This window comes from Corvus kubaryi, unplaced genomic scaffold (genome assembly GCF_017639235.1).
Source record: "Corvus kubaryi isolate FWS band 111438036 unplaced genomic scaffold, C.kubaryi_AGA036_p1.0 37394, whole genome shotgun sequence".
Taxonomy (NCBI): domain Eukaryota; kingdom Metazoa; phylum Chordata; class Aves; order Passeriformes; family Corvidae; genus Corvus; species Corvus kubaryi.
In genome coordinates, this window is record NW_024581133.1 from 5,649,810 (window position 1) to 5,664,559 (window position 14,750).

At 47.5% G+C, this 14,750-nt stretch overlaps 1 protein-coding gene across 2 annotated transcripts in view; it reads left to right on the forward strand.

Annotated features, from left to right (window-relative positions):
- The window catches only part of NTRK3 (neurotrophic receptor tyrosine kinase 3), a 219,303-nt gene that overhangs the window by 188,315 nt on the left and 16,238 nt on the right, over positions 1 to 14,750 (forward strand). For both annotated transcript variants that reach the window (XM_042039738.1, XM_042039739.1), the window contains one exon: positions 13,606 to 13,764. In XM_042039738.1, coding sequence (XP_041895672.1) covers positions 13,606 to 13,764 — 159 coding nt within the window. The remainder of the gene's footprint in view (positions 1 to 13,605; positions 13,765 to 14,750) is intronic.

Here is a 14,750-nt window from a genome sequence, read left to right on the forward strand (position 1 = left end):
CAGGGACACTTTCCACTGGACCAGGTTGCTCAAAGCCTCATCCAGCCTGGTCTTGAACGGTTCCAAGGGTGGAGTTTCATTGTCCTGCTTTGCAGATTAGGAAAGGAATTCCAGAGCTATCAGCCATACCAACCCACGGTGCTTCAAGGGCAACTTTCCCCCTCCCAAATGCCCCTGCTTTATCCAGTGCAGTCTGATTGACTCCAAACCATGCAATTACTACCCAGGCAGAGGAAGATGGCTGGTGCAGCAGCCTGCAGTGTACGTGGCATGCCATGAAAATGATGGAATGCTCTAGATCCATGATTTGTCCAGTTAGTTCATCTGAGTGCACAATGAATGGGCAGAGGGGAGAAATTGGTGAGCCCAGGCTCAGGTGTAAAATCTCAGTGTTACCCAGCAGGTGTGACCCAGCCCAGCTGTGACCCAATGGCACATGGAGGTGGTGCTTAGCTCAGGCCACTGCTGCACAGCATGGCCAGAGTGACTAAGGAGGAGGGCTCCTTTGCCAAAAACAGATTTGGAGCTGGGATGCTGCAATCCTGTGTTTGCTTATTTAACTTGGCAGGTATTCAAGTGAAACAGGCACGGAGGGGAGGCATCAGAGCTGATCTCGGTACCCACATGTGGGACTTTAAGTTTCTATTTCAGTGCTCCTGCTTGGAAAAGAAATGCAAGCAGACCCTCTCACCCTCCTTTTCTTTTTTTTTAAAGCACTATTTAAATGTCATAAGAATCATATAGTGCCCACCTTAATGTGCCTAACAAATTAAAATATTTTATTAGTCTATAATCTGAAAATCATTACCGTGCTTACCATAAAAACCTGAAGGTCTTCAGAGGGAATGATGTCAGTGGGTCTGAAATGAATGCAAATACATTTTGTTGCCATGAAGGTAGCAGGGGTCAGACAGGCAGCCCCCAGCCCCAGGGCAGCAGGCTGTTAGCGTGGGAGGGAATGAAATGCATCTTACAGTGGGGAGGGAGAAAATGGATCTCTTGGCTGATTTTCCTGGAGTTTTGCAGGGCGAATGCCTGGGTCTGTGCCTGGCTGGTTGGGATGGTTTCAGAGGAAAGCACTGGTGCTGTTCCCTCTCGCCTCCCTCGTGGTGAGGGCAAGGAAGTGCTCCAGACAGCTCATCCCCATCATGGCTGAGCTGCTCGGAACCTCTGGCTCCATCCTGCTTCCACTGACAGCACAGGTGCCTGTTCCCCTCGGGGATCCACACGCCCCTGGTGCCCTCTTCCTCCTGCAGATGACTCTGGATGTGTCCCTCCAAGTAACTGCTGCCTAACAGGCAGGAGGCAGCTGGCTCCAGCTCTAAGAAAGCAGCCCATTCCCAGTGTCCCTGGCTCCCAGAGAGGCCAGGTGACACTGGACACTCCCAGAGCAGAGGCTCCTGAGTCCCTTGTCCCGCACAGAACCAGTGGGCTTCTGCTGGTTACTCCTCCCCACCTTGGGTGAGTGTCAGATGGTTCAAAGATTAATTACCATTTAACTGGCTGTATTTCCATCTCTGCGGAAGGCTGCAGTGGAAAAGACAGGAGTCCTGGGATCCTTTACCCTGGTATTACACAGCAGATTACCCTGTACTTACGAGGTCACCAGTTACGGTGTAATTAGGCCTCCACTGCAGGGAAGTCCGCGATAGGCTTCCAAACCACTCTTCTTCCCGGTGCCAGGGAAGCAGAGGGATGGCAGCAAAGTGCAGGCTGAAGCCTCATTAGGTGTGCTTAAAGCTGTTAAACAGTTTAAAATTCAAGCTAGGGGAGGTGCAGTGAGAGGGTAGCAAGGCCACCTGTACCTGTCAGAGAAAGGGAGTGGAAAAAAACCCAGAGCAGGTTGTCTAGGAAATGCAGGAAAGCCAAAACAGAAAGGAGGGTTGTGAGGGAGCTCCGTGTGCCAGGCAGCTGAAAGGCAAAGGGCTGCTGCTCTTCAAGTGTCACCAGCTTTGCCAGTGGTGAAGGACTCTGCTGAGCCAGAGACCCTGTCCATGTCCCTGACTGTCCTGTGGGATGTGTCCATGGAGCCATGGAGGATGCTGCAGTGGATCAGGGCAATGCCTCTTGCTCCAGATTGCTCTCCTCCGTTTCTCAGGTGCACTCAAATCAAACACCTACGCACGGAGCATTTGGAAGAGTGGCAAATGCCTTTGGTTATCAAGAACAAATTCCAGTGGCAGCTCACTGCATGTCTTGAGTGGCTAATAAAACACCAAGCCCATTCTGATCAATATACAGCAAGTAGTGCTGTAAAGTGAGATTGTGCCTGCCCCAGGCCATGTTGCATTTTGTCTTTAGAAACCACGTCCTCTTCAAGTCAAGAACACTCTCTTTTGGGGTGGCAGCTCCCTAGAAATTCTGGCTTTCAGTGTGTCACTGAAACAAATGCTGTTCTGAAGCCCTCCATATAAAGAACCCAAGTCAAAGAGCAAAGTGTGTTCCTCTTCAGCAATCATTATTTTAAATAATCTTTTATTACGTAGCCACATGTCCCCAGTTCAGCCCCACAAAGATCATTCATCCGGCCAACAGCTTCTGGAGAGGTGAGACAAAGACAGTGTGAAGCCATTGATTATTGAGGATAGAAAGGCCTGCAGGTAAATACTTTGTCTAAAGAATGACCAGAGCAGGTAGATGTGCTACCTGATTGCAAATATTTACAAAGTTGTGAGCTTGAAGGTTAGAAAATGTTGAGAGAAGTATATAGAAGTTAGCGCAGGGATAATGCGGTGAGGACCGGAGTGGGGAGAATCAGTGTGGCAAGCAGGAAATTTCCAGCGTGTAGGCAAGATTTGCTTGTGATTTCCTGAGGGAGTCTGTGGGTTGTTCACTGGGATATATGGATTGGCATCCATCAATACCTTAGCAAATCCTTTAGGGCCCGCTCTCACAAAGGAAAGGGAGAAGAATGAAATTTAATGGGGGTTTTTTTCAGCTCTGCTCTCCCCCTGTAAAGCGTTTTCCTAGGCAGACACGTGTGTCATTGCCGGGGCACTGTGCACCCACACCCCTACTGCTCCTGGACTAGAGTGGTTTATTCAGAGGAACAAGAGCTGCCAAGGCTTTAAGCCCAGCATCTGTAGTCACGTTTATCCTTGAAGTAAATGCTCCAGCAGTGACATAATTGAGGACTGTCCTGTCTGCTCAGCATATGTCTGCAGGGGTCGTTCATCCTTTCTGACACTGCACAACATTAGCGGTTTTTTAGCCTCACTTTCTCCTTCCGTCCTTCCGCCTGTGGCTAACCCTAATGGAGAGCTGGTGGCTAGAGACTCCTCTAGGAAAACTGGCCTGTTTGGAGGGCTGACCATCTAGGATCAGCCCTATATTAGGGCAAAACCAGTGTCCTACTGGGTCCTGGGTTTGTGCAATGGCCCCAGCGGGACTGGTTGGGGTGGAGTGTCTGGCTGGCTGCAGGAAGGGGAACAGAAGGCAACTGGTGATATCTGTGATGGCCACTTAGTGCTCGAGGGCTCTAATGGCATCTGAGAACCAGGTTCCTGTGTTTGTGGGTTTGCTTATTTATTTACGCTCCTGGCTAAATAAAGTAGGGAGGAAGAATTTTAATGCAGTGGTTGAAATGCATGGGACTGCAGCAGCTCTGTCCTACTCAAGGACATCTGGAAAACTTGATGGAGAATGGAGGGAACTTCAATGCACAGAAAGTCTTAGCTGGAAAAATTGAGAAGAAGAGAATGCAAAGCTTTATTCCATCAAAATTTAGAATTTAGCTTGTTTTCCAGAAGAATCCTGCAGCCCAAGCCCAGCCTCACCACCTGCACATGTCAACATTTTGGCTATTGCTGGTTTTATTTCTTCCCCTCCCTGGTGCCAGTGCTGCTCTCCCATGGCAGCAGTGCTCAGATGGGTGCTGTCACTGTCCTCTCCTGTGCCTGTCCCTTTTGGGCTGTTGTCACCATCTGCAGCCTCTCCCCTGCGTGCCACAACAGCTTTGCACAGGGATGTTTGAGGCAGGCACAGAAAGGAGATGTCCATGGCAACTTTCCCTAGTTTAGGTCTCAGGAAGCTTAGCCAGGAACATCACTATCCTCAGCGTGTCTCTCCAGTGTTCTGACTCATGGAGGGAGGGGGGTGCAGGCTGGGGTTTGCCCCGCCGTGAAATGCAGCGTTTCATTCAGCAGTGCCAGAGCTGGCACAGCTTTCCCAGCGGCACTGATGAGTTTAATCACATCATTAGTAGGTGTGACACTGCAGCCTCTGATGATGAGCTCTTTATTCTAACACGGCTTTCAGCGTGTTTATCTGAGATGCCATCTGTGCCTGCGCTGCCTTCATTAGGAGAGAAAGCCTATGTATCTTCTGATGTTGGTCTATATTTCTGAGATGTCTCCCTGCTGAGAAACCACACCTGAAGGAAAGCAACAACACCCAAAACGCTTAAATGGGCCAAATAGACCATTAGGAAGTGTACTCTTCTGAGGAATCCTCAACTGGTACACAAAACTGGCTAGAAGAAATGATCCAGCTATTTTATTCCTGAAAGGTTTTCGCCTTGGTAAAGCAGTAAGGCCCCGTGCTTCATCTAAAGTGCTGTAAATTTTCAGGAAAGCAATGAACAGTTTTTAATTTTTAAAATACTTTCTATTTTTGTACCTCCATACCATGATCACACATAGAAGTTTCTGGGTTGCTTGTCCAGGTTTTAGATACAAAATCATCAAGGTTTTTGAGTGCAGATCTGAGTGTCTAGCCTTCCCCCTTAAAAGCTCCACAGTAAATGTTGTTTATATTATTAACTGTATTCTATATATCCAGCTATATATTTTTGTAGCTGTCCATTGATCAACAAACTGGCAGCACAGTGTGCTCATGGAGTTGCACTGCTCTTGACAAGATTCACAAACCACAGACCAGGCAGGAACTGCCACATCACAGCCTAGCTACACATAAAAAAAAGGGAATGCTTCCACAGAGAGGTGCCATGCCCTGCCTTGTATCAGTTTTCTGTCTGTATGCTGCCAGGCCGATGCTCACTGAATCTGACATTAACAAGAAATAGATTTCCAAACAATCTAGCCTAATGAATTTAGAATATTATTATGATTAATGCCAAGGCAGTTGAACTGATTATCCAGTATCCAGAAGTAAAGTAATGGAGCCTTATCTACATCTTGTGTAGTACTGAGTCAGGAATGGCTTTGGCTGCAGACAAAGATGAGTGGTGTTGGTTATGCAGAGGGGAGCACTGGCAGGACAGAGAGACATGATGGGAAGGGAGAAGAGGAGACACCCATCTGAAAGCATTTCAGCATGGAGTGATCACACATGCAGGTTCTTTATTGCTCCTATTTCCTAAGCTACATATCTCAGGCTATTTTCAGACTTGGCTTTTATACCACCAGGTTGAGATTTATTGGGTAAATATTTTTCCTCCTTTCCAAAGCCAGAAACTGGGTTGATTTTCATTCTCTGCTTTGCCAAAAGAACAGAATCCTGATGGACGTGTTTCTTGCATCGTGATGGTTTAACTTAGCTTCTATCTGATTAGCTTTCAAGCTATTAAACAGTTTTTGTAGCATTACCAGAAGAATGATAATGCAGATCAGTCATGGACAGTTTCTGTTGGCACAAGCAGTCTTTGCAGGCTCCAGATCCTCTTTAAAGCTGGAACCAGCAGAGAGCTGCGTTGTCTCATGGGTATTACATCTCTCTGAGCAGGCCTGTCCTAAAAAAGTGTGTTGTGGTCCAAGGGTGTCCAGCCTGGTGGAGAGAGTTGGTAAATGTCTAAGGTGCCTGACAAACTATCTGGGGGCTGTAGCTTGAATAGATTTAGTGGCATTCCCAGCCTCTGCTGTTACCTGGGCAGTGAGCAGGAGACAGGTAGCTTTTGACCAGCCCCGATGTGTGCCCGTGTCGAGTCTGTGATGCAGAGGACTTTGGAGGAGTCCTGCACACACCGAACCACAGCTGCCCAGTGCCCACCCACAGCCGAGCAGGGACCTCCAGGGACGCCTGGGAAGCCAACCAGAGAATCCTTCCCCAGCACTACCACTTTGCTCTCCGAGTTCCTCGTGTGGGGCTGTGTTGTTCTGGGCCACAAGAAGCTCTCAGTAGGTGGTCCAGGGAATCAGGTTGGTCACCTCTCCTCCACCTGGGAAGGCTCTGGCAGTAACCCTTAGGAGAAGGGTTTAGGACCTGCTAGGAGCTGGTGGTGCCCTCGCTGACCTCTTTACTGCATGTTTTACAAACTGCATCTCCTCTGCTGCCACGTGCCCCCAGGAGAATAAGGCATGGGTGGGGTCTCTCACAGTTTATATCCTGGTGTTGGAAATCATGGCTTCTGGAGCTTTTACTCAGATGAAGATGGAACTGGCCATTCCTCTGTAGGCTGGTTGTGCAGCTGTTTCTGAGCAGAGGGTGCAGCTGCTTTGGGAAGAAAAGGTGAAGGGTGAGTTGTAGTAAGGTGCACACCAAGCAGATTACTGGCAAACATAATTAAAAATATATGTGTGATTACTCCTCTGTTTCCCTTGTCTTAACCATCCACTGCATTACCTCTGGCATTTTTAGACAGTAGATAATATAGCTGAGAGGACTCTTGGGCACATGCAGCTCTTAGAGCAGCAGTGATTTGTCTCAGACCATTTTGAGGTAGCAGAATTTACCTCTAGCTACAGCCACCCCTCCATGTCTGCCCTCCCTCATTTGCATAAGTAATTGGCAGCTTGTTAATGGCTCATTAGGAATGCTGAAAACCGTGGGATTAAAACACACTCAGTGGACCAGAGATGAGGGGTAGGGGGGGAAAGGCTGCTGTCCCTGCTTGCAAATTACACTGCTTGATTCAATGTGATTCAGAATTACAGGTCATAAAGCAACTAGATTGTTAAATGAAGTAAGGAAAAACAATGTCAATGGCAGGTTTTATTTTTAGACTCATGTTTAAACACAGTATGTGCATCTAGGGGGAACAAACAGTCCCTTTCCAAACAGTCTTACTGACAGCAGGATGCTCTCACCCCTTTCTCGGTTTCACATTAACCCTGCCTGGTCAGTGTTTCCTGCTCCTGAACAAGTCCATCTGGCTCTTACATCACTCATGGAAGGGACATTTTGTTCCTTTTCCCATGTTCTCTCTGGGTAAATCCAATCCTCTCCTCTCTGGCAGCAGGCAACCAGCATGTCCTTTTCTTTGGACAAGGCTGGGACACCCAGCGCAGCTCCACACAAGTAGGAGAAACAGCTCCAGGTTGCTTTGTGCATTCTGTAAATATCAAAAATCCCTTGAAAAACGGCTGTGAGATGTCTTCAGTCACTGGCATGCAGGGAGGCAGGCAGCCAGCCTTTTGCTGTGGCACTGCCAGAGCCTGCAGTGGAGGAGATGGTTGGTGTAGCCAGTGAGAACTGTGAGAGGATCACAGCTGCTGTTCCCAGAGAGTGGAGCGTGGTGAGGACACAGTCAAGTAAGTTGAAAAGTTTGATGGAAGCTTTTTGTTGTTTGCTGGCTGTTTAATCTCGTGTTCAGCACTGGCTATGACAGCAGTGACTGCAAAGGCACGAGAGGTGAAGGCAAGGACAGGGCTATGATGGCTTGGGAATCGCTCACAAGAGGCTCAGCCCGCGGGCTGGTACAACCATAAGACACGATACCTTTCCAGCAGGAGAACACCTCTGGGATTCTTGGAGGCCACAGTAATTCTGGCAATGGTGCAGCCTCAGATACAGCTAGGACCTTTCTTCCTGGATAAGCTGAAAGGAAATTGCAGATAAAGCACTCGGGGATCACATAAAGTCATAAATTGCAGTTAAATTCAGCAACCTCTGATCTAAACTACTTGGGTACTTAAGAGCCTGGTAAGGTGACAGTTAAAACTGTGAAGTGGGGACAGCTAAGGCTCAGCAAAGCTCAGCTCTGTCTGGCGTGTCAGAGTTAATCCCTCTGTTTTCTGAAAGGTGCCCAGGAATCTGTCAGGACTCACAGAGGCAAAATACTGGCACATCTGAAAAATTTCTCAGTGCAGCTGCATCCAGGCTGAAGGCACGGAAGGAGTGTCTCTTCCTGGATCCCCAGCCAGGAGCATGTGCTGCTCTTTGCATCGCCCTGAGAAGTCATCTCCTTGTGCCCCAACCTGAACTGACAAACATTGACTCACGAAGGCACAATCTACAGCAGTGTTGTTTGTTGTTCTCCAAGAGCTCAAGCTAGCCAAACAGAGCAGCTTTTCCTCCTTCTTGCTTTCATTGCTTTTTTTTCTTGCCCTTACATCCTCTCAGATGACCCTGAGAGACACCTGTGGCTCTTACTCATACAAGGCTGTCCAGAGCTGCTGAATTAACAACACATCCTGCCCGCAGCAGGAATCAGCATGTCCTGATGGAGACTTACAGCTGGCTGCTGGGGGAAGGCTCAGAGCTGGATCAGCCAGCTCCTAGAGCTCTAAAGGACATATGATTTGGTGTGGTCCGGCCTGGGATGGCATCCAGGTCTGCAATGAAAGAAGATCCCAGGTCACCCCTACCTACAGCAGCAGGAACGGAGAATGTGTGTCTTATCACTAGATTGAGTGCATTGAGCATGGAGTGGGATTTCCTGGAGAGGAATGGTGCCAAGGTCTCCACTACTGCTCTGGGACTCTGTACAAACTCAAATGTCTCTGCTTCCTGCACAAAAGTGGGAAGTTCAAATGCTGCATGATACGAAGACACCTACAGTGGATCTTGTGATCTTCCTGAAGCAGAAGCAGGAGCAGAGGCTCCATCAAGTATGCCAGAAGCAGGAGGAAAGGTGTCAAATGACCTTGGAAAGCAAATGTCAAAAGCAAGGAAAACAAAAGCACTGTGGGCTTTTTTTGTTTTGTTTGTTTTGTTTTTTATTTCATCCTTGCAAAGGAAACTGCACAAAAAGAAAAATAAGACACAGACTAAGAGCATGCTGGAGACCAAATCCCATTCTGAGCTGAGATCCATGGAGGCACCTTCCAGCTGTGGGTGTAGAGAAAATGGCTCAGTATTTTCCCTTTGAATGCTGCTTTGGGCTACAGCCCTGGTGATGGTATGTGAGCTGGGAAGGGGAAAAACAGCGCTTCCCACCAAAAGCTGCCTTTAACGTGCTGGCATCTGCATTCCCACCAGTCCTAAATCTGCATGAGGTTCTTTCAGCCCTACTCTGGCTTTGATTTCCAGGTTTTCTCTGCTGGTGGCCCAAACTGTGGATTTATTGCACAGTCTTTGCTGAACACTACCTGCTGCTGTACTGTCAGCCTCACCGGGGGATAACATGTCATCTTTTTTCCTTACTAATCAGCTGGATGTCATTCAGAAAGCTGGGACAAGGAGAACTTTTCCCCCAGACACCAGCTTTCCTTGGTAGCAGACCAACCTCAAGCCTTATAATACTACTTGTACATAGCATTTATATAGCTTTACATCCTCAAAGTGCTGTACTAGCATTAAGTAATTATCTCTCTCCCTAATGGCCATTAATGCTGGCCTTTCATGAACCTCCCCCAGCTCCTCGAGGTTCATATCTAATCCAGCAATATGCTGCTCAGAGGGAGTGGCTGGATATCTTGCAAGTCCATGGGCTTGGATTTGAAATGAAGTTTCAGAGCAGGGGCCAGGTGCCCTGGAGTATCAGAAACACGGGGCTGTGGATCAGGGCATGCCCTTGGGAGCATCCACTAGAAAGGGATGGAATTGAGTAGGTGATACTGCGATCTTGAAATGGAGAGGAAGAAAACTTTGGCTGCTCAGAGGATGTGCACTGATTGCTCTATTTATTACCAGGACAGCACTGTGAACAGAGAGAGCAGAGCAGTGGGAATAACATGTCAGTGTGGGCATGGGGAGTTGATCTAGGGAGAGAAAGTTAGCTAAAAATGTCAAACAAAGCTAGACAGCCATGGCAATGGGATAAAGAGACCAGTCTGCAGGTCTGTGAAGCATTAAAATAACAAGGCAAAAGGTCGAGCTTGGCGGCATCATAGGATTTACAGAGAGGAGCAGAAGAGGATTTACTTGTCTTATTTGCTTGCAAGCAAAGCCCTCTTCCAAGCTGTGGAGTGCCTCCAGGGAAGATGCTGTAATGCCACTGCTTCAGGACATTTTACCCTTGGGGAAGGTGAGCCTACCTGATAGCTGGGCTCTCCCATCCCTAGCTCCCAAGGGAAGTGGAGAGGATGGTGTGTGAAGATGACATGGCTGTTTTAGAGAAGTCTCAGAAGCAGCATGCTCCTAACAAACACCAGTCCTGTGTGGTCACTTATTTCTGAAACCTGCTAGACCCAGCTCTGAGCAAGCAGAGGCTGAAATAAACTTTCACCTTCTCCCTAAAGGCATGATAATGATTCTTTCCAAAGCCAAGGATATGCCTTGTAAGCTGGCTTTGCAAAAGAAGAAAACAGCATCTTTTTTTTCAGCCTGATTTAATAGCATCATTTTGCTTTTATGCTTCTGGCAATGGCTGGTCCTGTAAAACAAGTATGTAGCTGTGGGAATCACGTGTCAGTCTACAGGGGCAGAACACAACTCACAGTCACTACACATTATGCAAAGGATTTCTGTCACCCTGGACACACTCTGCTTCCTGTGGCATCAGTAGCACAATCCCTCTGTGCTCAGCTCTAAATCATTTTGCTACATCATCAAATAACAGGGTATGGCTGACTGCAGACCGGGAGGACCTGGCTTGGTGTTCACTTACTGCACAGCTTCGGAGCAGGGCCTTTCCCTGCCTTCCTGCATCTGTTTTCTCATCTGTGAAATGGGAATTTTAATCCTAATCAGTTTGCAAGGGAAGCAGTGAGGGATAGTCAAAGGCAATTCTTTATAGCGTAATAGCCAGCCTTATGTGCAAGGTTAGACATTGGAGTGGGTTTATGGTAGAGTTTAATTGATGCCTGTTCTGCTTATGGCTGGTAAGTGCAAGGCTTAACATTTGCTCTCAAAAATGTGGCACTCTGTTGGAGATGCCCCTGCAAGGAGCACCTTCTCATCTCTGAGCATAGCTGGGCAGTGTTTTGGGATGCACAAATTTCTGGGCATTGCTTGTTTGGTTTTTCTTCCCCAAATTAATTTGATTATTAATTATTACCAGATTAATTTGTAGTAGAAGCTGTGTCTCACATGGCTGGGAGAGATGCTTTGGCTGCTCTTGAACTTCAACCTATGAGCTAAGCCAAGGTTGTGTTGTCACATCCTTGGGACAGCTCCTGACTGCGTATGTCATTTTGCTGGCAGAACTTCACCAGGGTGTGTCTAGAGGAGACCAAAGACTTTGACTTTATTGTCGGTCATTAGAACTGAGATGGCACTCCTGGCTTCTCTGCTCTGCTTTCAGGGCAAGATCCTCAAGTGGTGTAAATCAGGGCCCTCCCATTTGAGCAGTGCTGCTGTAGCACTGTCTGTGTAGGCTGAGGGCCTGGTTCACACCTTCTGAACTGCTCTAAGACCTGTTCAAAAGGGAGTTATCTGTGCTTGGTACATTGTACTACCTGTAATCACAAATGATCCTGCAAGATTCAGGATATTGCAAATGCAGAGAGCTTTTCAACAAGTAATCATTTTGAGATTGCTGGAAAACTGAAGAGTTAGTGCTACTTAAAGGAGAATAAAATAAGCATTAGCACAAAGCAGTTTTTGCAACAATCAAGTTTGATATATGTCCTGTTCTGCTTATAATGTTTCCTCAGAGCCCTTTTCAAGAAGGGGAAGCAACTTGTAAAAGCTGGGAATGCAGGGAAGAGCTAAATTTGCAGCCAGGGTTTCGAAGGAACAAACAAAGAAAAGCATATTTCCATTTCCATTACAGCAGAACATTCTTGGGAGTTCAGAGCAGCAAGCTGAGAACACGCCAGCCAAGCTGCCTCTAAACAGGAGGTGTGGAGCCGCAATGAGCTTTTTATCTTCAAGCATCTGCACTTAAGAAAGAAAGATCTTCCTGAGGCTTTTAAAACTCCTCTTTTTTGAGGGAGGGTCTGTTTCAGAGTAAGGAAAAGGGCTGGTCTGCAGCCCTCTGAGTGCAACATCGCAAACCTGAGCTTAAATTCTGCCAAATCCTACAGAAATCTGAGCCCCTCCATGCAGAAAGCCAGCTGAGCATCCTACCCCTTTCACACCCTATTCCAACACACCTCCCTCTTGCTTCCAAGTGCTGCAGTGTCCCTGTACTGACCCTTCCCCCCACTTTAAAGTTCTGCTTTAATCAGTCAAAGAAACGTGTGGAAAAACTGGCAGCTCAGAGGAGAGCTTTTGTTTGTACAAGAAATGTTTTCATCCGAGCGAGCACAACAATCTCATTACTTGGAATAGCCACACATGTGCTGGAAACCCAGACAGCAGATACCTTCTTTCCTCATCCTTTGTAGGACCAGAGAGATTTCTGCCTGTTTGATTCAGCTGCAGTGCTACAAAGTTATTAGCACTGCTTTTTTGGTGTCCCTAATGAGACAAGCAGTCTTCCAAGCAGCTCCACAGAAGCACTTTTCTCATCACCACTAAAGCCTCGGACACTGTAGCACCAACAGAAACAAGAATGGAGACTTGCAGCCCTGCTGCTTCCAGCACTGGTTGGTCGTAGCAATTAGCTGTTTCCCCACAGATGGAGCTTCTTGTGCAGAAGGACAGCACAGAGAAAAACTTGTCCTGCTCAGAGAAACTAGTTTAGGAATCTCTAGTGAATGTGAAGATAAATCCTTCTGCTTTGGAACTGTTTGCATGTATTCTGCAAGCCTCCTGTGTACCTGCTGGATTCATGGGCCCTACAGAAGGGCTGGCTCTTACCTGAGGAACTGCCCTTCCCTGCCTTGGCATGCCCCAGTTTTATACACCCGTGGGCTCTTCTAGTTCCAAACTCTCCAACGTTAAATCCATTAAACGATGGGCATATCCCTGCCTGTAAGAGCCTGTTCTTTACCAACAGACCACCTTTTGCAGGGTGGTCCTGCAGTTATTTACATAATGAAAGCACTCTCTGAAAAGGTCGGTAGCACAGTTTTCTGAGCACAAAACCTTTCATGCAACTGGGTGATGCACAGATGCCTGTGCATGGATTTTAGAGAACCTTTCTGAAGAGGGACAGCCCTCATGCTCTCTTTCTGGTGGGTGCCTTGGAGTACTGAGGCCCTGAAATGCTTTGCTGACCACTCTTGCTCTGTGTCCAGGTTCACCAGACTGTAGGGCTGGAGTATGTTCTTGGCATTTTGCATTTGATTTCCTTACAAGCCCATTTTGGGTGGAGAGGACATAATTTATTTTAATACATCTCACTCCCGATGCGTCGTGTTAACCAGGTGGGATTGGTGGGTAAGCCCATGAGAGGTAGCTGGGGCAGGAGCCAGCCCAGCTTTTTGAAACAGCTCCTTGTTGCTGTAGTTCACAGGGAGGCCCTGAGTTTGTCCACATCATGTCGGGGCTGACATGACATGGGGTGTTCAGGCACCAGAACAGGCTCCCCAGGGAAGTGCTCACAGCTCCAAGCCTGGCAGAGCTCAAGGAGTGTTTGGAAAATGCTCTCAGGCATGTTGTGTGATTATTGGGGTGTCCTGCATTGGGCCAGGAGTTTGACTCAATGGTCTGATTCTGTGACCCTGTTCCTCAGGACTCTCACCACTCAGATTTCCTTGTGCCTTTGTCCTCACCCAGGTTGGGGGACACACCATGCTGCCTATCCGCTGGATGCCCCCAGAGAGCATCATGTACAGGAAATTCACAACAGAGAGTGACGTCTGGAGCTTCGGGGTGATCCTCTGGGAGATCTTCACGTATGGGAAGCAGCCCTGGTTCCAGCTCTCAAACACAGAGGTACAACAGTGCTGAGACACCTCAGCTGGACACTGTACTTTTTGCCATCTCTCCTCCCCAGGTTGTTTGCAAAGCAGTTTATACATGGATGGTCCCCTCCTTGGCCCTCCCTTGGTGAAGCCATAGGATAAGTGTCATTATCTCAGTTTAAGAGATGGGAAAACTGAGACCTGCAGGAATCAAAGAGCTCTGCCAAAGCCACGTACTGGCTAATCCTCAGCCCCTTGCTGCTAAGTTCCTGACGTATCTGTCGTATCTCATAAACTCTCGGGGTGCTGCCAGAACTGGGGATACCCAAATTACTGCTGGGATCTAAGTCATGCCTTGAATTTCCCTTGCTTTCTCATTTTGTAGCTGAAGTTCTTACTGCAGCTGCCAGCTTGTGAGAAATTGTTTTAAGCCTGATGTATTGCTTGTGGCACATTTCCTTGGGGTTTTTGCCATTGGGACATCTATGACATGGTTTTCCCCAGTTCACTGAGGGTGGAACCCATGGAGCTTGTTTGCCCTTTTTATTTCTTTGACTAGCAAAATTTGCAGCCCACCAGGACAGGGCTGCACTGTAAAAATGTTGAGGGAAGGCTGGCTGGGATTAGCAGGGTGTCACTGCTGAGGTTTGAGGCACATCAGCAGAAAATCATTGGAAGATTTTTGCTTGGAATAGCAGGAGGTATTATAGAAGAGGAAAAAGATGCATTGACATAGCAGTGTGTGGGAACCTTGAACATTTTTATCCTACTGTGTATCTAATGGATTTCAGAAATTTCACCTTTTGTAATGAAAAATGTGCATTTTCTGCTTTCTGGATACAGATCCCTTAATTAAGTGAGTTGCAGAGATGGCAAATCCAAGGTGTTGCTTTACAGCTCTAATACTTGCCCATTCGTGTGCTCAATGGGGCCTGACCGTATATCCCAAAGTAGCACACGCAAACATTTTAGAGGCACAAACAATGGAACCGACAGCGACAGAAGTTATTTGTCACG